We start from the raw sequence: 24477 nt of genomic DNA, 5'->3' as shown, positions 1-24477 counted from the left end.
TAATAGATTATCGTCAAATTTAACAAGGTTCTGCCCGCATGCACTTTATTGCCGTAATTATACTTAATTAAAACAGGAACTTCACGCTTTGACATCTCAGTAATGTAGTTGCTATCCGGAACTCCTGATCATATCTCAAATGTAGGTATAGTGGTTTTTTCGTCACCTAGACATCGCCAGTAGTGCGAATAGTTCGATTCGTCCCAATGGAGTCATAAATAGAAAATTTGCATATCTATAGACCCACAGTTTGCTCTCTGAATGCGTAACGCGTAATATTTTACGTTTCGATATCTTAAATGCAAGCATGTTCTACGTGCCTAACATTATTCACAGCGGCCAGTAACGTAAATCCGATGGTACGCCGCCAGCGGTAACGGAGCGATCAGTGTTCCAGCCCTCGACAAAAATACAAAATAGGTAAATCAACATTTTACATATTACTAGACTAATACAAAAACATAGTTTGCAGCGTGTCTCGAGCGCGGTCGGCCGTGAATTGTCAGTGGACACATGTGCCCAACTCCACCCTCGCTGAATAATATACGAACGTTGTTTGAGGCTGCGATCTTCGCCTGTTTTATAGCGGACGATTGGCTACAGAATTTCGGGTACTCCAGTAGTAGCAACCCTCGACGGTTTGATTTAAAAAATAAACATAAAATAAAACGTGCAAATAAAGAGAGCCGTCTAAAATTCCGTTTATCTTTTACGATTCAGTTTTGCACTGCGATGCGTTTACGTAGTGCGCTGCCGGCGTAAATAATTAAGAGCACTTTTCCACGCGACGGCCTCGGTGAACACGTCGGCAAACAGCCGCTGCGCCTGCCGCGGCGCCGCATCGCACCCGCCGGCTCTCCAGCCGCTCGCGATGCCCGCGCTGAGTCAAGACGCCGTCGCAGCTCGCGATAGGTGACGCGCCGAGACGCACTCGACCGACCTCATCCCAGCCTTTAAAGCTAAATCTAAATAACCTGTGAACGTGATAAAGAAAGCTTCCAGTTGCGATTATTGAAGGCTTTTCGGACCTAAATAGGAATGACTTAAGTAGGTTCTCACCTATCTATATTAATATGTAGGTAAGTATTTGCCACACAGACTACAGACTGCCATTGTGAATGCAGAAAAAGATACTCATGTGACGGTTTCTCTTAATAAATAGCAGCGTCGCCTGGTTTCGCATATCCTAACAGGTAAATATCTCAAAAGCACGAATAAGGTAGGGGTTGGCATTTTTTCAGCCTTACGCATTTCCCTACTAAGTTAACATAAGCCGCTCTTGACAAATGTTTAAGATGAACGGTTATTTTGCACACTGTTTATGTTGTGTATGTTTTTTTACAAAAACATATGCCTTCTTATGTTGGGCTTCTACAAAGATAAAAAGATATATGACGTTAGCGTACCAACGTAAGCTGTTTTGGAATGACTACCAGTTTTTCATGTGTTACCTGGATTTTATGATGTTGTCAACATTATGAATTTTGTTTCGGTGTTGCAAGGTTTAAAACTTTTATTGTAGCATGTTAGCCTTTGTGTTTTTAGAGTAGTAGTCAAGTAATTGGATTTTCGAACAATAACGGCGTGCTTTGTTAGTGTAAACTAAAAGAACAACATGACAGGCAAATGGTACACACCTATGTTGATCACTACAAGTGATATTATCTCTATTGCCGCGCCCGTATGTGAAGGAAACCATCGCCGCTTTCTGCAGAGCACTATACTCTGCCTTTTTATTTCACACATCCACAAACGCAGTAAACACACAGAGTTACAAGTAGCTACCCAAACACATTCATGCAAAAATGGTAGCTATCTGAAAAAATCCACAGAAACGGCGCTCTATATTTTAACCTAGTTAAAAGTCTGACCGCAAGGCGATATCTGAGCCTAGTAAAACCTAGACTTAGCCCCAATAATATACCGTGGACACCGGCAGACTACAAATTATTTGCTCAGACACTACCGGCTCTGTATTGCCTAAAAGCATTAAAAATATATCCGGTGTAAACATCAACTTTGTGATGTTGCAACTTCGGTTTTTGTAGCAAAGTTTTTTAAGTTAATACTGAAGTTTGTCGTCTACGTATTTTCAACATTTCACCACTCTGTTCAAACCTTTTCAATACCTAAGTAGGTACACTGACAAGTCTATGTATTTTGTAACTTAAATATTTATTTATATGGTATTGATGTTTATGAAACAAAGATAAGTATTCCTTTAAACATGATTAGTAAAAAAAACATGAAATTAGATAAAAAAGGCAGCATCTCGAGATCGTTGAACCTCTAGCGGCTGATTGATCGCGTACCCTTCTGTCCAATAAATAGTAAATAAAGCTGTAGCAATTTGTCCGTCTCACTTAGTTACGATGAAATGATATATTAATACGGAGGGAGATGCATCGGTCTTCAGGTTATAGCTGGGGCGCGCGTGACGATGGCCGCCGCCGCCGGCGCAACACCTATAGACAGGTCCCACATTTTAACCCCAAGACGCCAAGGTACAATTTGTTAACAAATTTGCAGTAGTTTCGATTCGTTACAGTTTACCTTATTTGACTTACGTTTGCACTTCGAGTGATGATATTTAATTATTTATCATTGTTAAATCCAACCATATATTTTATATCACATATTAACGAATTTCAAAATCTGCTATTTTGCAAAATATAAACATATCTATTCATGGCATTATAAAATAAAAAATATACACAGCAAATAAGGTTTGCACAGTCCTCCATTAAGCTGGGATATCGTCTATGAATACGGTTCAAGAAAATGTTAAGTGTACGAAGTAAATATTGGAAGCTATAGATGCTAGAGCTTCAGTTACATAAACTGTAATACTCGTAATTAACTATTTCCAAATAAGTACCTAACTGTATAAATTCAAGATAGACAGGAAGTCTCGCATCATGTTATATTATATATCAGGCGATTCTCACACAATCCGGATTTTGTAGCGGTGCATGTTAGGCATCACCGGATTACATTATATATATTACATATGAAATCAGTGCGGTTGCATTGACTTAATGTGGTAAGGTTCCACCGACCGCATCACCACCAACCGCGTTGGTGTGCGGTGTCGTGTGAGAACCGCCTTAAATAGAAACTTGTTTTATCAAGAAATTGCATAGGATTTCCTCGGAAATTTCACTTTGTTCAGTCGCTTTTATAAGACAAACAAAGTAGAGGCCGGTGGGTGTTTTATAAGAGTTGCTTGTTTAAGATATTTCTACATCATTTATATAAAAAATGTGTTCGGCGGACGTCCTTTGTGGGTCGTCTTCAGTCTTTGTGCGGTGCGGTAATCCTGTTAGCGACCGGTCTGCTATGAGCGTCATACACGTTGTCTTTCCCGGATAAACGGATGCTACCCCAAGCATTCCCCTACAGCTATGTCATAAGTAACTTATATATAAATAACCAATACAGACTGCAAACATTCGTATTTCCATTTATTATAAAAAATAAATAAGAAAATTACTTATTACACAGATCAGCAGAAATTCCATTAAACATTTTTGTTGAACTACTTATCAAGTACCTACATTAATTTCTGCAAAAGCGGTGCCTCGCGTCTAGTAGGTCACACCAAAATATAAAGAATTTACCTATACAGTCTTGCTTATTACTCGCAGCAAAATCCGCGTGTACTTAGGACTTTCTACGAAAGCAAACAGCTTTAGAAAATAAATTATTTCAAATATCTTTTAAAAGCTTTGAAGAACGACGTCTAATACTTATTTTTATAAAAATTTTAGGTGGGTACTTACCTACGCTTTTCCCAACACTTAAGTGGGCTTTGTCTCCGACTGATGCAGTCAGTGGAACTCAACGAGTAGGTACTTTCCCTAATTAAATGTTTAAAAACTACAAAATATGAAAGGGCATTTGACTTCATTGAGAATAATTCCATCATCTGCGCATCGTTAGATGAAATTAATTTACTTATAAAAAATCTTAAACAGCATGAGTAATTAAATAATATTAATAAATCCATGGATATTAACAGTTGAGCGAAATAAGTACATTTTACTAAACCGGATAATGTCGGATTATGTAGCAATTGGTGAACCATAAGGGCATAACAATACAATCTAATTTTTGGCATATTCCGTGCACCAAACCGTGAAAAAGTGTTTGATTAAACACTGTGGCCATATTGACACAGTGAAAGTTTTGGTCCGCTGAGTCCCGCAATTAGAGGTATAATAGCTCATCGATACATCGGTTTCATGTATTGACAATTTATTATTCATTTTCCGCTTGATAATGTGTAATCAACACGTCGAATTTAGAAGCCAGCAGCACTTGCAGGTGCTAAATTAAACTCATATTATGAATAAACGGATGCTTTTTAAATTATCGCTAGTGATTACACCTCTGCCAACCCCCTCGGGGATACAGGCGCGTTATACTATGTCATTTTATACTAATGATTACGTAAACGGCTAACTAAGGAATATTTCACACGACTGCAGCCAACTGCGTGATGTTGAAATCACGACTGCATGCAGTTGAATGTAGCGACTGCGCACGGTTGCTGATTCGACTGCGTGCAGTTGCTGCGGTGCAGTTCGTCTGATGGCAGCCTTAGACATAGATTAGACAGATACTACGACGTTTTCTGAAAGATACTGAAAATTCCATCAGGAACTGATTTCAATTTTCAAGAGACGTGTTCATTTCACGGCTATTTGCCGGCAACAGAAAATATTGAACAGACTTTCCTGTGGCCTGCTCCTCTCTTCAAACTTATTATCATCGGCTTATAAAATTCCAACTTCGTAGCTTATTGTTTCAGTTTAAACCTTTATATATATAATACTTAAAGATTATTGTATGGTTGTTAAAAGATTATTGTGTTTATTTTTTATTAATTAGTTGGTATAGAGTGGGTGCTCTGATTCCGGAAAATCAGTTCATGATCGTTTCAAAAAATCTCTTCGATCTCATGTCAACAGGAAGCGAAATCGTGATGTTACTTTTTGATTTTGTTTTAGAAATCAATTGTCCCCTTTGTCAACTGAATAATCCCCATAGGTCCTGTAAAGCACTCTGTCGCACTTCAGATGTCCCACAAAAATAGTTGCCTATTTGCGCAATGTCTCATAACGCCACAAAACCAAGGTGTGTTGCCAGCTATAAATATTAAATTTGCCGTATCCGCGAGTTTGTCGGCTCACATCTGGTTCCTGCACTAACCGCGCTGTTAAAAATTCAACGAGACGTTATCTTCTTGCCAGCCTTTGTCCTGATCCAATCGCGGCTTTTTCTAAATTAAAACTTTTGTTTTCTCTTCGAGTTTACCAATCACGAATTACCTACAATAATACAGATCATTTACTTACGTAGGTACTTTCCTAGGTAAGTATTTATATTTTGTACTTATCTCTAAGTACCTACTTAAAATATTTATACTAATGGATATAAATGCCACAGTAACGCTGTCTGTCTGTTATTGTCTGTTATTCATGTTTAAACTGCTGAAACAATTTAGATTAAATTTGTAATGGAGATAGTTTTTATCCCGGACATCACCCCCTAAGAGGGTGAAAATAGTAACATCGTAACGAAAACTGAGGGATGATTCAGGCCATGATTCTGAGTTGATATCAAGTGGAATTTTCCATTACAAAAGTATACGTATATACAGGGTGTTAGTGACATCGTAACAAAAACTTTGAGGGGTGATTGAGGCCATGATTCTGAGATGATATCAACTGGAATTTTCCGTCGCAAAAGTATGGAACTGAAAATAATTAAAAAAAACACAAAAATTTTCATGAATATTCAGACTGAAAATTCCACTTGATATCAACTCAGAATTATGGCCTGAATCATCCCCCTCAGTATTTGTTACGGTGTCACTAACACCCATACCTACTTGTATGGCTACCTGTATGTACTGGTACAGGGTGTAAGTGACATCGTAACGAATACTGAGGGAGCTCATTTAGCTCATTATTCTGAGTTAATATCAAGTGGAATTTTCGATCGCAAAAGTATAAAATGAATTTTGCGACGGAAAATTCCACTCGATTTTAACACAGAATCATGGTCTGAATCATCCCCCTAAGTATTCGTTACGATGTCACTAACACCCAGTATGTACAATTGAAAATATGTAATTAAAAAAAAATACATGAATATTGCGACGGAAAATTCCACTTGATGTCAACTCAGAATCATGGTCTGAATCATCCCCTTCAGTATACGTTACGATGTCACTAATACCCTGTGTGTCCCGCGCGCGATAACCAGAGTCCATGCGGACGGTATCGCAGGCGGAAAGCTAGTGGGTTCTTAAGTTCAAAATTCTTAAAAGTATTAGTATGATATTGTTCTTCATACAATTGCAACGTAGACAATTCGAAGACGGTGAATATTCGCGGAACTTTTGACTAGTTTCCCAGAACTTATAGCTGACAACTCGACAAACAAACTTTCTACATTGATAAGCCAGACCTTTCTACTTCGCCAATTTCGTAATAAGAAAATAGACGAAATCATAATCGTATTTTGGCCAACATTGTTAAACAACGTTTAAAATCTCGTTAAGTTTTTAAACACGTAGAATGAACACGTTTGCTTTGTCCTTGGAACAAAACAACGCTTTTAAAGCAATGTAAACGAAAAAACAATAAGATACTTACTTGATACTTCTCTACCGACTTAACAATAATGATAAGTTTAAAAACAAAAACGACTACTTACGGCAAATAACAAATCTGTCCTAAGTGTTTGCTTACCACGCCGGCATACGACCACGGCTATCACCCAAATATCTGTGGTCCAGTGGTTGAGCGTTGGGCTCACGATCCGGAGGTCCCGGGTTCGAATCCCGGTGGGGACATGTCACTTTGTGATCCCTAGTTTGATTAGGACATTACAGGCTGATCACCTGATTGTCCAAAAAGTAAGATGATCCGTGCTTCGAAAGGCACGTTAAGCCGTTGGTCCCGGTTACTACTTACTGATGTAAGTAAGTAGTCGTTACAATAATAACCCTGACACTAGGGTTGATGGGGTTGGTAATTCACCTCACAACCCATACGATAGAAGAAGACTATTGCGTTTCGCTTTATTCGTCATGCCCCCCGTGCCTCCAGATACCTATTTTCTAGTAGTCGAGTTTTTGTTTTTAAACTTGTATTTTTGTTTACGTATATTATTCTGGGTTTTATTTATTAAGATAATGTGCTTCCAAAAGGTGTTTTTATTATAATTTTATTATAATTATTGGAATATGCACTAGGTATAGTAACATACATTATGTGATAAATTGAACAAGATTATATAAGCTATTACGGGTCAAAAGACACAGCCCTTCAAAGTTTGCCATACAAACGGTTATACGCGCCCCACCCCACGCCCCATTCTCTGTCCACCCTGTATCTCAGGACGCAAGCGGCGGAGGGATGGGAGGTTTACATAATTATTGGCCTACCTACATAGTCTTTTCACTTATTTGCCATTTTTTTGTGTAAATAAGTACACTAATAATCAAAAATCTCCACATCATAGCAAGTTACTTATATTATATCAGTAGGTTAGTCGATTGATATTTATGGGGCTCGTAATTCACCACTACTAATCGTGGTATAAGCTCATAAATATCCATCACCCTAAGGTGCGTCGTCGGCCGCGGTTTAATAACGCACATTGATGTCAATAGTTCATGATCATCATTTCGCAATATTTTGTACCTTTTGAGATTACGGCGTGAAATTAATAAGAACATTCTCATTGATTTCTTATTGCCGCTCAGTCTGAATCAACGTAATAAAATAAATGTTCATTACAATAATGTTCGCGTTTAATGTGGTGGTAGTTATTTTTTTACATAAATAAGTATATTAAGTGTTTCGAATATCTATCGCGATTTTAAGTAATTATTTATAAATTCATATATTCTATTAAGTATACAATACTTATTGACCTCGAATACCTCTTATTATTTAGTTTATTAGGATGTCCGCTATAATAAGTTAATAACCCAATGTCTTTAAAAAGGACACGAATTTCAAGAGTTGCTGAAAATTGACTTGACTGATTTATGACTCTACCTGTTCAGATAGGAATTGATGGCGTGATTTATAAAATATATATGCGATATTAATAGTTACCCGTTGAGCCGTTTTGGTGTTGAAAAAGGTTAATTTTAGTTTGTACTTTAAGTTAACAACGACACAGTGCAGCGGTGCTCATTTTGTTATTAAACGTTTCTGGACGCCGTTACCCAACTTCCCTGAAGACACTAAGAATTTTCATGTGTAGTCCTCAGAAATACACATTGAGAACAAATACCTAGATAGAGGAGGAAGCATGTGCAAGTTCCTATTATAGGTATTTTGAAATGTGACGAAGTGATTGTTATCAGTCACTCGCGATCATCTGAGCTCCTACACATGACCGAAAGCGATTACTTTTAGTCCCGTAGACCGTTTAATAATTATGAGTGACGAAGTGAGTCTTATATTTTATTAAGTGTGGGGGTGTGCTCGTAGTGTGGTGTGGTGAAGATGAGGGGGGGATGGGCGTGAAAAATTCAGCGCTCGCCGCCGCATCCGACTGCTAGCTGTTCGCTTGCAATAGCGCGCGTGGTGCAGCCTTTTTAAATATACTTACTACAGTTTCCAACTTGCTCATTTATCTCACTCCTCTGCAAATAGATCGCGGTTTTACTAAGTATTGCAGACGTAAACCAATTAACGCCCTGTTATTGAACTGCAGGCTAAGCTCGTATGCACTCAGCATGTGCAGGTACCTAAGCCTAGATGTAAGTATGTACATAAATGAATATCACGAACTCGTATTATTATTGCTTCTATTGCCATACAAACGGCAATGAATATGCTACTTGTATCTTGTAGAATATGCTACTTGTAGCATGTAATATGCTACTTGTAGCATATTCTAGGAAACGATACTCTCTCGTTTTTAGAGCTGTGGGTATAATTGATGAAATTAACGTGTTATCAATCGCATCTTGTCTATCATGTTGGCTTTTCCTTGGAAGGGTATAAACTGTTTTATACGGTGTTTTGCGTCGTCGTTTACAGCGTGCGATACACGCGGGCGGTTGGGTCCGTGAGGGAGTGTCGGCGCGGCTGCCTTATGTCCGGCAATTGTCTATGACATTGCACAGCAATACCTGCCACAGCTCTATGTCAGCGCCGCCTGTAGCATCTGAGAGCGCGGAGCCCAACAACCTACTTTCAGCCAGCTCAACACCCACTGACATGACGTATTTATTTTACAAACCATTAAAATCTTTCGGATCCTTCTAATTACAAGCCCATTAAAACATAAAACTCTACAAATACTTCATACTCCAGACCTTTCTAAGATGCCTGGACTAGCTAGAGCTAGACCATACTATTTACAGAGCACTTAATCTACTTTTTATAGATTCATCACAGGATTGTCTTAAGTATAAGTATTTTTCTAGTACGGAATTGCCAATGGCTTCCGCGGTTACTAAAGTGACAGTAAATAACTATAAAGGGTAAGGGTAATTGTTTACGTACTTACTTTAAAAAAAAAGAGGAAGTTCTGATTTCATCATTTACTATTATTCAATTGTTTGTTACTAGACTAGATATTTGCATGAAAACTTGTAATAAAGTTGTCAATGACGTTATCATATCAGTATTTGAAAGTGTAAGTGTACTTGCGGCGCCGACCGGTGCATGGCTGCCGGTGACTGGTCCCTCCACTTTCTCCTCTTGAGGAAGCCGATAGCTCTTTACACAATATTTTGACCTCAGCTTTAAACAGGGTATCTCGAGTCACCGCACATGTTTACTTATCGAGGAAATAAATAACGCTTTATTGGATTTTCTTCTTACACGATGTAGTTAGTAGGTAAGTAATTAATTTAGGTTTATATGAAGATAAGTTATGTTTTTTTTTTGACGTGACTTATTGTAGATTTGCCGCAGGTGGCATTAACTACTTGGCCGGACAAATGGGGAGCGCTGAAGGCTCTCACCCGGTACAACGTTTAAGACAACAGGCCTGAGGGTGCCCAGTTGGGCGTATAAGTTATGTATAAGCAAGTACTTTAGACAAATAAAACACCATGCATCATCAGAACAAGTCGGCACCGCTATTTGCAATGTGATCATCTTACATAAATGTCCATTGAAAAAGTTACTTCAGAACTATCTTGATGAATCATAAGTTTCTATTCGTGTTCGACTACTACTCATAATAATAGCCATTATTGCTACAACATAATTATGTGATATTGCATAATTTAAATAATTTTCATGTCTTGGTACTTGGTAATAAGTTGTAGGTGCCAAATCTTAAAAAGACGTGAAATATTTGCATATTTTTATTGCCTACTACATACTTGTAAAAAGTTGAAAAGAGAAAGGTATATTGAACTGGTTTTAATTTGTCTGCAAAAGTGCCATTTGATTTATCAAGGCGGTAGCGACACGTTTTAGTTAAATACTCGTGCACAGAAAATAGGAAAAGAATTAGGATGATACAATAAAATTAACTGATTGTAAGGTTTGTTGATTCTGCTAGGATATAAAAATGAATTAATAAACTTAATTAGGTATCAATTTACGCAACAACGTTCACACGTGCTGGAGCAAATTTCTGATGCCGCAACGATGGGAGATTTGATTCTCTGCGGGAAATTGAAAATTATTTAATTACAGATTTAATTACTTTCGAAGAAGCAAGAAACACTTGAACGACTCGCGGAGTAAGGTACTAGCTACTAAGTAATTAAAATATGTTGTGGGTGCGATACTTTGATAGAAATGTAGTAAAAACCGTACTTACTTGTTATTAATACATTGGGAAAGAAGTTCCTAGATAAGTGCAGAGCTCTATCAAACAATGAGCTGTGCGAGGTACCAATAAAGGCTGTTTAAGTCATGCTTTATAATGTTTCTTTTCAAACTTACCCAATCTAGTATTTAATTGGGTAAGTTTGAAAAGAAACATTATAAAGCATGACTTAAACAGCCTTTATTGGTACCTCGCACAGCTGGGCCCTTACATCAACCGAAGGGGGTATGGAGCATATTCCACCTTGCTGCTCCACAATCCACAACAACAGATTTATTTTTAACTCACTAGAGTTAATACTAAGAAACTAGTAGGTACTAACCTACTTACCCAATACCTGCTTCGTTTCTTCTATTCGGGTACAATCATAATATAATTAACTTATCTAAAATACCACATACATTATTACAATAACATATCTACTATTTACATACCTAAAATACTTATACCGCAATACAAATAACTTTCTTTTTATATTATTTTACTGACTTAGCTAGAGTAGCAAGATTTTTTCTTACAAATATTCCGCGTTATAGCGAAGTGTATAATATGCTTTTATTCTAGTCTTATTTTAATAATAAAATATTAAATGACCATCATCCACCTTTCATTTATGAATAAGTATTTATTTATACCTAAATGTTTAAAAAACATACCTGTTATTCGAGTTACTTAGGTACCAAATACTTCAGGCAGTACACTCAGCGACATCTGTCATTTTGTATATCTCTACTTATAATTTATTTTTTAATTATTGTTACAGTGCCTTTAGAATTTCATGTATGAAAGTGCTTGAGTACGATATAATATGTCAAAGTAGCCAGAAGGGACGCATCAAATACGTAATTGTCATAGTTCGCATCGTTTTATAATCCCAAAATAAAAAATGGTTCCTTATAGCATAACTTAATTTTAATTGTTATTCGAAGTACTCAGGTACAAGTATTGATGTGGTAAGCCGAATGTCTGACAATGGCTACGGGTGCGGTGGTGCCTAGCGGAGAGAGCTGACACAATAGGTCACTCCACGACTACAAAATGACTGGCGCTTGACTTTCGCCTTACACGTACTTGCTTTCACATATCCTTTTTCGAGACTCAAAAATTTTAACTTAGTAGGTATACATACTCCTAACAGTCGTATTTTTATAAGTTAGTAATTCAGTTATCTATTTTTTATTTAGATATCACGATAAGTAGGTACTGCTATTAAACAAATTTTAAATGACATCATCATTAAATCATTAGGCACGTTAAGCCGTTGGTCCCGGTTACTACTTACATATTGATGTGAGTAAGTAATCGTTACATAAGCCATGTCAGGGGCCTTTGGCGGCTCAATAATAACCCTGATACCAGGGTTGATGAGGTTGGTATTCCACCTCACAAGCCACACGATAAGAAGAGATCATCATCAGCCGGAAACAATCTGATATACTTACATCTAACAAAATTATGGTTACGGAATGAGGCAGTTTCTGTTTTTAAGATGATTCAGAGAGTGGACAAACTTCCTTATAACTCCAAAAATAAGTTGAGGTCAGCAAAAGTTCGTGGGAAAGTTTCCGTAATCGATGTTTTGTCTCGATTTAAATTCGCAGACGATTTCACAAATGCCAGCGAAGCTGACGCAATTTAAATCTTGCGCAGCTCTCCGGCAGCGTTTATGAAAGCCTCGATGGTATGTGGGCAGACGAGACAATTAATTGCAGATAGCAAGATTACATACTAGCTTCCCGGAAATTACGGAGAATTTTGCATTTTGTTATTTAAGTCTGTCGACTATCGAACCTATCGGCAACTAAATTCAGATGCAAAATACAAATTTGAATTGGATCGTTTCTGTCGAGTTGCACCTATACAAATGGAAAAAAATGAGTACTTATAAAAAATAATAAATGTTTGGAGAATATATATTATATACCTACTTATACGTAAAAGTCGGAATAAGTATTTATTGCCAGTGAATAAAGATGTTAACGTAATGCATTGCGTAACTGAATCATCTTTATACCAACATCTGGACAAGTATTTGCTTAGGTACTTTAAAATTACATCATAGTAGGATATGTCTACATGAACCATACAGTATGAGTGAAAGTAGATGCTTAGGTACCTATGGCCTTAGGCTAAGAGGTCCATAGATTATTTCCCTGACTATCGGTTACGTAGGTAGTTATGCACGTGTTTATAATTTTCTCATATTTATATTTACTTACCTTCTAATCTGAATGAATCAGTCCAACCGAAATAACCATCACCCGTTGAAATACAATATCCTATAGTAGGTATATATCTTATAGGATTATGGTACGTTATATAAATAGCCTATCTATATACGCTGTTGGGCACAGCAAAGCTGATCCAAGCTGCTGGACAATAGTTGTTATTTTAAACTCGATAATTGTGTATTATTTTGTATAGACAATCAATAATATTTATCCACATTGCCCGTCGGATGACTACACTCGAAGAAAAGTTAATGCACTTTTGCTTATTTATATTAAAAGTAAATACCTAAATAGGTACCTACTATTTGCCCTTTAATTTTTATTATAAGCTCTTTGGCGCAATGCCACGCACTTCCTCGCATAGGTAGTACGAACTCTACGGTTTTTGTAGGTAACCTATATTTCTAGAATATCCTATGCATTAAATACTATCTAATATACTTAGGTAAATTATATGAGAACGTAACGTATGAGTGAACATCATGCATGTTATATAAAAATATACCTGCATCTCTCTAACACAAGTTCAAAAATTGTTAACTTAAGACATTAACATTTAGAAAATTAAAAACCTTACAATACATACTGTAAACTAACATTTATTTTATATTTTTATTGATGAGAAGTACAATGACTTTCCAGGCTCCGTTCACCTAAAACAATATACGTATAGATGGCGTTGTACAGTTGTGTATTTGCTCCTTAGGAATTCTGGTACATCATTATAGGAAATACAATGTAATGGCAGAAGCTTTATATAAGAAATAGTTGTTGCTTGATAGTTTAATCACATTATGGTATAGAATTAAGTACCTACCTATGTTGCTATTCTATATTGCTTCTCTTTATTTTGATCAGAATAATAATGGGTCGAAGATATAATTGTGCCGGGGTGTAATAAAAAGACAAAGATAAAAGATGCATATGTCTGTTTTCATGAAATTAGAAGGTTAAACGTCCTTCTGAAGGTTAAATCTGTACAGCGCCATCTACATTGTTTCTGAGGAACGTAGCCTGGAAAGTCCCTCTTTGCTAATCAGCTACGATTCTAGCAACGAGCTCCAATTACTCTATGTACCTAGGTATACTATTGGTATCAATGATTCGTTGGAGAGTGAGGACCTGAATGTCAGTAACACAGGGTTTCCAAGAACAAAATCTACTCCGTCACAAAAGAATAAGTCATATAAGTATATGACTTAAAATATTCAGTTCTGTTGTATTTTGTGAGGTTGAAACTATAAACACTAAAATAAATAAACATATATAAGTAGTAACCTAATCACACAACAGGAAGGTTGATTTATATTATTCTAATAACATCCCAAAAAACGCAACTCCGTGTCTTCTAGGCTAATGGGCATTTCTACGGGAAGAGCCGATTGAGTGATTCCAGTGAAAAAAGTACCTGTAGCATCTAATTACGTACTTGGAAAAAATACTCACGTATTTATAGGACTCTTGGCTTCGTGGAGAGTAATTTAGAAGACCGTAAAGTTTTATAAAAGCGTCAAAAAAAAATCCCGAAGTTTGAAAACGGGCAGAATTTGGCTTAAAATGACGTGAAGCCATTCCAGAATTGACTCGTTATTGCTTCATAACTTCTAAACTACTAGTTTCCAAAACATAATTCCAACGTTCACAGAACAAGGGATAGTTAATAAAGCTAAATACGTAATTGTGTTTATTGTGAACCTTTTAGTTTTAGTACAATAACATATTTTAATTTTGAAGCCAGCATGTGTCTCAATTCGGTGAAATTAAGTTTTGTCAACTTACATCACTAACTACGCGCAGTACTATCACCACTACCCGGTTCCCGTGGAGAGCCAGGTGCGCCCGAGTGCCCGAGATGTGTGGATGGGCGGACTGCTGCATAGAGGAGAGTTTTTCGAAGGGTCGAAATCGTTGATTTTTTTTGGGGTAGGGTCAATTCTAAAATCGGTGGAAGATATTAATTTTGTTTATGAAGTATTTAATAATATATGTGCTAAATTAATTAAGTATTTAGGTGATATTTGACTGTATGTTTTGTATTAATTGATAACTTTACTAGATAATTGATGAAATGTGATATTTTCTCAATTCGATGGGTCTCAATTCCCTAGAAAATGGGGCACCGAATTGAGAATTACTTGCAACGAATTGAGATTTCATAATGTTTACATAACAAATGGCATCACGCCTGTTACTCCGAAGGAGTAGGTTAGGGAGAGGGTTAGTTTATTATTATTATGAGAACATTATTAGTATTAGATGTAATAATTCAATCAAAATTTAAAGCGAATAAAGCAGTTGGCCAGAACGTATTTGCCGGAGGGATGGCTCCAGTGGAAAGTCATTCCTCACACGAGACAAGACCTCTTAGGCCCAAACTTGGACCCGCTTGTTCTGAACACAATTAGATTCACTCTCCCGACAGTCGAGCTTGCAAGAGCATATTGCTCAGAATGTACATCCCTCCTGGAGAAGACCCACCGGGATATGAAAATTAAAATACCCTTTTGTGTAGGTCTCATAATTGGCACACCTTAAATCAGTTCAAGGATCAGAGGATCAGCTGTTCTAAATGAGCTGATAGTGGCTTCACTCGCTGAATTAAAACCACTGCTTTTAAGCCGTAAGGATGCGTCTAAGGAGCTAGCAGATAGTGAAGATACAGACGATCTATCTACAGTTCGGTCCTCATCATCGAAGTCAAAGAAATTGTCCAAGGTCGATAAATTAGAACAGAACTTTAGTGAGATGAAGGACATGCTTTCCAACAACTCAAAGAGGCTCGATAATACTTCAGACGATGAATGTCGTTCGCACGAAGGATTTCTTGAGGAGGATACAACGAAATCATTCACCTGAAAAGTTCCGGATCTATTACCTGAAGAAGATGTAGAAGATTTTGATTTGGCTTCCATGACTAAGGAACAAGATCCTTGAGGGAATCAAGTGCTTGAGGTTGGGTGAACTAGCATAAAAGCAGATACGTTATTCGTCTTTCACGTCTTTTGAGTTAACCCTTGCTTAAAGAAGTTTAACTCGTCAAACGCCGCAGCTGATTTTTTGATAAAGCAGGAAACCGGTTTCGGGACGACTTTACACGGCTTGTTATTGCAACGAGAAACGCTTGGCAATACTATGAAGGAACTTTGAACCAAACATCCTACTCTGAAACAGGATCTTAAGGATACATTTTTGGGATCAAACTCAGGTTTCAAAAATATATCGGATGATGTCCTACAATATGTATGCGGTCGCAAGGTAGAAGCTATTGAGCAGAGAAGAAATGCTATCTTGCCACAAGATGAATACCATGCTACATTAAAATAGATATAAAGTTATAAAGACAGGTCATAGAAAATTCTTGACAATAGTACACAACACAGAAAACTTCAGTTTATTTGCCTACCTTTCGGCATATCGACTGCACCGCTCACATTTGCAAGGGTATCAAACACAGCTAAGGGAAAACCCTTAGCTGTGCAGCGATCCAGTATAAGGGGATAAGAGTGATAGTTTACCTCGACAATTTCCTCTTAGCCAATCAACAGAAAGACCAGTTAGAGGAAGACACCTTATACGTGGTAAATTATCTGGAAAAGCTTGGATGGAAAATAAACAGAAATAAATCTCTGAACCCACCAACCCATTGTCTAGACTACTTGGGTATAATATGGGACACAGAGAAAAACAGAACCTTTATACCGGACAGCAGAATAGACAACTTAACAAGTATCCTTATGGAAGTATTGAAATCAGGAACTTGGAATTGGGTCACAGGAAAAAGTCTTGTAGGGAAATTGGGTTTTGAATCTTTCACGGTCCCTCTAGGAAGATTACATATCAGACGTCTTCAACGTGCAGCCATTTGTCTTCCTCAACACCAGAAAATACGGAAATTTCTAATACCGACAAAAGCTCTACAGGAATGTTCTTGGTGGTTGGAACACCTTCACAAAGGACGAACAATTTTCACATGTCAGGGCACAGTATTCATCACAACAGATGCTTCAGACAACAGATGGGGTGCTCATGTCAACGAGTCTCTAATCAGCGGAGTTTGGGAGAAGAGCCAAACCTTGTGGCATATAAATCGCAAAGAGCTGTATGCAGTATACCGAGCATTTCAGATGACGTTACCCCAACTACGAGAAAGACGAGTTCAGTCCGACAACAAAACGGTTGTGTCCTATATAAGGAATCAGGGGGAAACAAGATCCAGTCTCTTAACAGACCTAGTAGCAAAACTTCTGGAACTTGCTCAAAGGAACAGAATATAAATTTTTGCTTAATACATTCTAGGTGTTTTCAACGAGATTGCCGACAGCCTCTCGCGGCAGAAATCTCTAGCGGACTGGCATCTGTCGGATCGAGTGACGAACTTTCTATTCAAAAAGCGGGGAATTCTTCAGATAGACCTTTTCGCAACTTCTCATTCGAAAGTAATTCCGATTTGTGTGGCTTGAGATGTGAGGGACAAAGGTGCTATTTTCATAGATGCATTCAGCAAAACATGGGACTTCGACCTAGCTTGGGTATTTCCTCCACCAGCGTGGATACGCAGGTCAAAGGGAAGTGAGGAAGGTGTAATCTCACATGGTCAAGCCTAGGCAAGACATGAAATATATCATTTTCTTCCCTTCGTGGGGAAAAGTTTCCTATTTTTTACGATATTCATTTGTTTGTCTTTCGTCATCTTAATACACCTTTCATACACATATCCGTCCTCACGCAATCCAATCCACACCTTTTTCGGTCGTCTCCTACCCCTTATGTCTATGCACATTCATACTCACCACATACCATCTAATATGACTTCCATTCCTCTTCATCAGATGCCCATACCACATCATTATTGGTCATTCATTGCATTATTTCTATAATAACTGACAGCATTTCTAAATTCGCTGGCTTATTTCTCAATTCCGTGATTCATTTTCTCAATTCACTGAGCCGCTTCTCAATTCGATGTTTCATTTTCTCAATTCGATGGTTGCCCAATTCGGTGATTAACTTTTCTCATAAACCACTTCACCAAATCTGGTCCCAATTGCATCATTAGATTCAAGATGGAATAAAGTTCAGTATTTGTCATTAAAATATTCATAAAAGCCTAATTTCAATTTCGGCACCGAATTGAGAAAAAATAGACCCTTCCGTAGAAATGCCCTAATAATACCTATAAGCCTACAAAGTAAATAAACGGGCAGTTAAATAATACACGCTTATTATTTGTATTCATTCAGACTCGGATTGAATAAGCAACAGCTATTATTACAAACATCATTGTTATAGATAATTGTTTACGGATAAATCCCTCTGTTCTCATTGAATACATCACCATTCTCAGATGGCTGGCTGTGTCGCTGGCTGTCTTAGCAACTCCATAGTTTATTATTCATTTCACTGGTTTCAGCTAATTAACAAGACGCGAATAAAATGAACTACTTACTTATTTTATTTTTGTTAATGCGCATTTTGTTAGCGTTGTGATGTAATGTATGTGGGTATCTTTCTGTTGTTTATTATTATAATTGTTATGAGGGTAGTTTTCACTTCCTCTCTCTCCGAATATATGTGTCGTATCGAACGGACGTGTTTCATTGTGTTCTCTTGAAACCCAAACTTGTAGACTTTACAGTGGCGACGAGAAGTGAAAGTTCACACGCGAGTCTTATAATACTTAAAGGAAACGATTACGGTGATCGGGGACGGGTTGTAGTGTGCGAAAATGTCGATCGGGAAGTTAGGTCCGTTCGACCTTGACAAGGACAATTGGGATCTATACGTGGATCGACTAGAACAATATTTTATCGCTAATGACATTAAAGAGGCGGTGAAAGTGGCAACTTTAATAACTGTTATCGGAAGTGACGCTTATGAGCTTATGGTAAATTTATGTACACCGGAAAAACCATCAACAAAGTCATTTTCGCAATTAGTGAAAGTAATGAAGGCTCACTTACAACCTAGGCCAAGTCTATTAGCAGAGCGGTTCAAATTTAGGCAACGATCACAAAAGAGAGGTGAAAAGGTTGCGGACTACGCCGCCGAGTTAAAAAAACTGACAAAGGACTGTGGGTTTACTTCGTCTACATTAAAGGAGAACCTGCGTGATCAGTTTGTGTGCGGTCTAATTAGTGACGCTATCCGCCAACGGTTGTTCACGGAGGACGGGATCGAGTTCGATAAGGCATATCAGCTGGCGGTGACGATGGAGACGGCTGAGACGGATGCAGCCATGGTAGAAGGCCGTACCAGGGGAGGTGACGGTATACCACTGGCTAGCACATCGGTAAATCAGTTATCATCAGCGCGCCGACGGGAGCTAACAGTAGGCAGAGAGCACCGCGTAAACAAACGCGGCGGCAGCGGGCCGGGGGAGGCCGGAGCTAACGGCAGTCGTTCTACGCGTGAGTCAGTTTGGCGCGGTAGTGCAAGTGGCACAAGCGCAGCGGCGAGCGGGAAGCGTCAGTTCACCAAACAGGTGACATCGGCGGGAGGAGCCGCGGGTCGTTGTGCAGCCTGTGGAGGGCAGCATACTACTAATACGTGCAGATTTCGAGTTTACGTATGTAGAATTTGCAACCAACAGGGACATCTAAAAAAGGTGTGTCCTAATGTTTTGAATGGAGCATCGCCATCGTCGCTTTATAATGTACATGAAGAACAGATAAAGTTCCAAGACAGTGGTAGCAGTGACAGTGACGAGGTAAATAATTATTCTATAGACATTAAAAAAATATCAGATTTTAAACCATACACTGTAAACGTCATGATAAACAATAAGAACCTGTCTATGGAGATAGATACCGGCAGTGCGATTTCTTGTATAAGTAATGATTGTTATAGAAAAATGTTTTCGGATTGTGAGTTAAAACAAAGTAGTTTGTGTTTACGTTACTATACTGGGGAGATTGTAAAACCGGTAGGCATTGTGACAACTAGTGTTGGTTATAATGGAAGATGTAAACAGTTAGATTTACATGTTATAAATGGAGGAAAAACTAATCTGTTAGGTAGACAATGGTTGAGCGAGTTAGGTATTGAAGTGACACCTAAAATGACTAGTCATAATAATTTAAATAATTTAGAAACGGTTTTTAATTTTAAGGAATTTAGTTCCAGATACAGTGATGTGTTTGCCGAGGGACTGGGGAGATTCACTGGCGGAAAGGTGGGGTTCCGGCTGCGGAAGGACGCGCGGCCCGTGTTCCTTCGCGCCCGTCCTCTGGCGTATGCGCTGCGCGAGCCGGTGGAGCGCGCGCTGGACTCGCTGGTGAGGGACGGAGTGATCACGCCGGTGAGCTCGTCCGACTGGGCTACGCCAATAGTACCAGTCATGAAGAAAGATGGCACTATTAGGGTATGTGGCGATTTTAAGATAACCTTGAATAAATGTGTGGAGGTGGATCGTTTTCCTTTACCGCGCGTCGAGGATTTACTAGCTAAGCTACATGGTGGCGATAAGTTTTCGAAGATTGATTTGTCGCAGGCCTATGCGCAATTCGAATTAGATGAATCTAAGATATATACAGTGATTAATACGCATAAGGGTCTTTTTAGGTATAACCGTTTAATTTATGGCTTAGCCTCGAGTCCGGGTATCTTTCAAAGAAAGTTAGAAGAGATGTTTGCGGACCTGCCTAGGGTGGGTGTATTCCTCGATGACGTCATCATAACGGGAGTTGACGATAGCACACATCTCGCGACACTGAATGAGGTGTTTAGGAGGTTACAGAGGTACGGTTTAAAGGTAGCAAAAGAGAAGTGTACATTCTTTGCCGAATCAGTTACCTATTTGGGCTTTGTAATTAGTAAAAAAGGGGTTCATACTTTGCCGGAGAAGATTGAGGCTATAAAAAATGTTTCAACTCCTACTAATGTAAACGAGTTGCGTTCATTTTTAGGACTAGTAATGTACTATGCAAAGTTTGTACCAAATATTAGCACGTTATTGGCTCCTCTATACACTCTATTAAAGAAAGAGGTGAAGTTTATTTGGAACGAACAAGCGGAACAAGCTTTTAATGCGGTAAAAGCGTTACTGATCTCTAGTAAGGTCCTGGCGCACTACGACCCCGCACTGCCGCTGGTGCTGACTACAGACGCGAGCGGCGTGGGGGTGGGCGCCGTCATCTCGCACCTCACAGCCGCTGGGGAGCGCCCGGTCGCGTACGCATCGCGCTCACTAAACAACGCGGAGAAAGGGTATTCGCAGATAGAAAGGGAGGCGCTTGCTATCATATATGGAGTACGGAAGTTCCATCAATACCTATACGGTAGAAAGTTTACACTGCGCACAGACCATAAACCGCTCGTTACAATTTTCGGAGACAAAACAGGGATACCGGTGATGGCGGCGAGCAGGATGCAGCGCTGGGCGGTGATATTAGCTGGTTACAATTACAATATTGAGTATGTACGCAGTGAAAAGAATGCAGCGGACGCGTTGTCTAGATTACCGGTAGGGTTAGCAAAAAAAGAAGGCTCGGAGATAACTTACCTTAATTTCGTACAAAATTTTATGCCGATTACTAGGAAAACTGTACAAGAACACCTCGAGAGAGACGAAACCATGAAGAAGATTATTTATTTTGTGAGAACGGGCTGGCCTGCAAAGTGTACAGACGAAGACATAAAACCGTTTTTCATGCGTCGTAATGAGTTATACTTGGATTTAGGGTGTATAGTATGGGGTTATAGATTAGTTATACCTAGTACACTGAGGGAAACTCTGTTAAAAGAGTTACATTTGGGGCATATGGGTATAGTAAAAATGAAAAGTTTAGCTCGCAGTGTCATGTGGTGGCCGGGTATCGACGCCGACATCGAGCGTGCCTGCAAGGAGTGCGTCGCATGTGCGTTGGAGAACCCGGCGCCGCCACATGCGCCGCCACAACCTTGGCCTTATCCAGCAGAACCGTGGACGAGGCTGCATATTGATTTTTTAGGTCCCTTTCACGGCAGTATGTTTCTAGTAATGATAGATGCAACAACTAAATGGTTGGAAGTATACCAGATGCAAAGAACAACGGCTGGTGCGGTTATTAAAGTGATGAGGGAGGTATTTGCACGTTTTGGATTACCAAAAGAAATTGCATCAGACAACGGACCCCCATTTACTAGCAAAGAATATGGCGACTTTTTGACAGGTAACGGTATTAAAAAAACCCTAATATCAGCTTATCATCCATCATCGAATGGCGCAGCAGAGGGTGCCGTTAAACTATGTAAACGAGCGGTAAAAAAATCATTGCGCGACGGGTGCGAAGTTGACGTTGCGTTGCAAGCATATTTAATGGCGTACAGGAACGTACAGCATAGCACGACGGGGGCATCCCCAGCTATGCTTTTACAACGTCGACAGTTACGCTCACGGTTAGATTTGCTAAAAGGAGACAGACAAGTTGAAGATAAGGTACGGGAAGCGCAGCGGAAACAGGCGCTGAACGCGGGTGGTACTAATAGGGAGTTTAGTGTTGGGGATAGCGTCTGGACTAGGAATTATGCAGGAGGAAGGAGATGGTTAGAAGGACAGGTCGAACGAAAGGTCGGGTCACGTAATTATATTGTCAGTAGGGAAGACGGTCCACCGCTCAACAGACACGTAGATCAAATAAAAAGTAGAGGGGTGACTTATAATGTGCCAGTGCCCACACCGTGTGAGACAGACTGTATGGATACTCTGTTAGCGAGTCCAGGGACAGAAAGGGCAGAGGGTTCGGACGTGCCCGCACACTCCGTACTGCCAGCAAGCTCGGACGCGTCCGTGCTATCCGCACCGCCGCCGCCAGTGAATATCCCGGGGCCCACACTTAGACCTAGGCATTTATTAAGACCAGTTCATAGATATGGTTTAGATATAGATTAAGTAAGGGACGGTTGTTTGTAAAATATGTTTAGAATTTTTGATATCAGTGTCTGCGTCACCTATATGTAAGTAATTGTATTGTTATTTATAAATGTTACTATGAGTGTTAGTTAAGGGTGAGGGTGTAATGTATGTGGGTATCTTTCTGTTGTTTATTATTATAATTGTTATGAGGGTAGTTTTCACTTCCTCTCTCTCCGAATATATGTGTCGTATCGAACGGACGTGTTTCATTGTGTTCTCTTGAAACCCAAACTTGTAGACTTTACAACGTACTTACCTAAAAAACAAAGGACATTACTTTTTGTGGTAACAAATGAATCATAATAAAGTTAATTGCTTGAAAAACTAAGATTTAATTAAACTGTATCGATTGAAATAACGGTAGTTAACATAAAATATATTCATTTTTCCATCAATCAATAATACTTTATTGCACAACGACATATACAAAGGACATAAACATACGAATAAAAACATAAGCACAATAGGCGGCCTTATTGCTAAACAGCAATTTCTGCCAGGCAACCTTAGGGTGAAAGAAGTTTATGCATTGGAGCACGGAATAGTGCAACAGCTATGGTGTTCCACCAACTATGTAAGTAGTTTACCTTCACCAGTAGGTACTTACACTTACATGTAATATCTTTTAATATAATAAAAAGCTAACAAGTAAAACTTTTGAACACTAATAAATAAGTAAACCTGAATATGGTTTATCTGCAAGAACATCATTACTTTTATAATGCTATATTATAAAAGTAATGATGTTCCCATACTAACACCTACAAACTAGGCAAATGCCTGCCCGTGATAAACCTTAATGATGGCGCATACGAAGTGCGAACAAAGGCCTATGTAATAGTGTTATTCTACGCGCCGATTTATCTGATGTTCGGTCACATTGCCGCAATATATTGGGCATTCTGTGTCGGTACAGCCGTTAAACGTAACATGTGTGTGTAGGTATTGTTCCCAGAACAAGACAGTAAACCTCCTAAAATAGGTTTTTTCCTTTAGCTTATCATGTATCAAATCCTGGCGAACACCTAGCGTCTTGTGATTTCAATTTCTGCCTAAAATTTCGGAACTCGGTGTCAACATTACATTTAGGTACTTACTTCTTTTCTCTATTAGCGTGCACTTCTCACAGATGTTACAAAAAAAAGGTACTTACTTCACTATTATCACAATCTTTAAGTACTTAGATATTATTATTCTGAGGTAAGTATAACAATACATAGTATTTTGCCTGTATCCTTGAATGGGTAGGTAGAGGGGGAAGAGAGTATTACACTCACTCCTCGCCAGCTATGTTTAAGAAAGCTATTGCCACTTAAACTGGCATAAGACCTGGAAACCACGGATATCGATTATCTAATCCAAACATTAATTGAAACTCATAAAGTCGAATTCAATAGTTTAGATCCCGAGCCGAGATTCGAACCTGTGATATGACATGAAGCTTAGCTAAGGTTCAAACGATTGGGATAATCGACAGTGACGGTGGTAAACATTATTATGGCATAGATATTTCACCTTATTGACATA

At 38.7% G+C, this 24477-nt stretch overlaps 2 protein-coding genes and 1 long non-coding RNA gene across 4 annotated transcripts in view; all 3 read left to right on the top strand.

Moving 5' to 3' along the window:
* Positions 1-24477, top strand: part of LOC126379788 (uncharacterized) — a 78071-nt gene that overhangs the window by 32460 nt on the left and 21134 nt on the right. The window lies entirely within an intron of this gene.
* The window catches only part of LOC126379785 (FK506-binding protein 2), a 41492-nt gene that overhangs the window by 12635 nt on the left and 4380 nt on the right, over positions 1-24477 (top strand). The window lies entirely within an intron of this gene.
* On the top strand, positions 19840-23191 carry LOC126379778 (uncharacterized protein K02A2.6-like). 2 transcript variants are annotated; one of them, XR_007568377.1, is made up of 2 exons: positions 19840-19980; positions 20175-20234. XR_007568377.1 is itself a non-coding variant. In XM_050028653.1 (2 exons), the coding sequence occupies exons 1-2, from the start codon at positions 20079-20081 to the stop codon at positions 22924-22926; spliced, it is 2769 nt and encodes a 922-aa protein (XP_049884610.1). In that variant the 5' UTR covers positions 19840-20078; the 3' UTR covers positions 22927-23191. The 2 variants fall into 2 exon arrangements, 1 of the variants encoding a protein (XP_049884610.1); XM_050028653.1 differs by having other exon boundaries at positions 19840-20095; positions 20175-23191.

This window comes from Pectinophora gossypiella, chromosome Z, assembly GCF_024362695.1.
Source record: "Pectinophora gossypiella chromosome Z, ilPecGoss1.1, whole genome shotgun sequence".
In the NCBI taxonomy this organism is placed as follows: domain Eukaryota; kingdom Metazoa; phylum Arthropoda; class Insecta; order Lepidoptera; family Gelechiidae; genus Pectinophora; species Pectinophora gossypiella.
The sequence above is the reverse complement of the archived record's forward strand: the minus strand, read 5'-3'. Positions and strand labels throughout refer to the sequence as shown.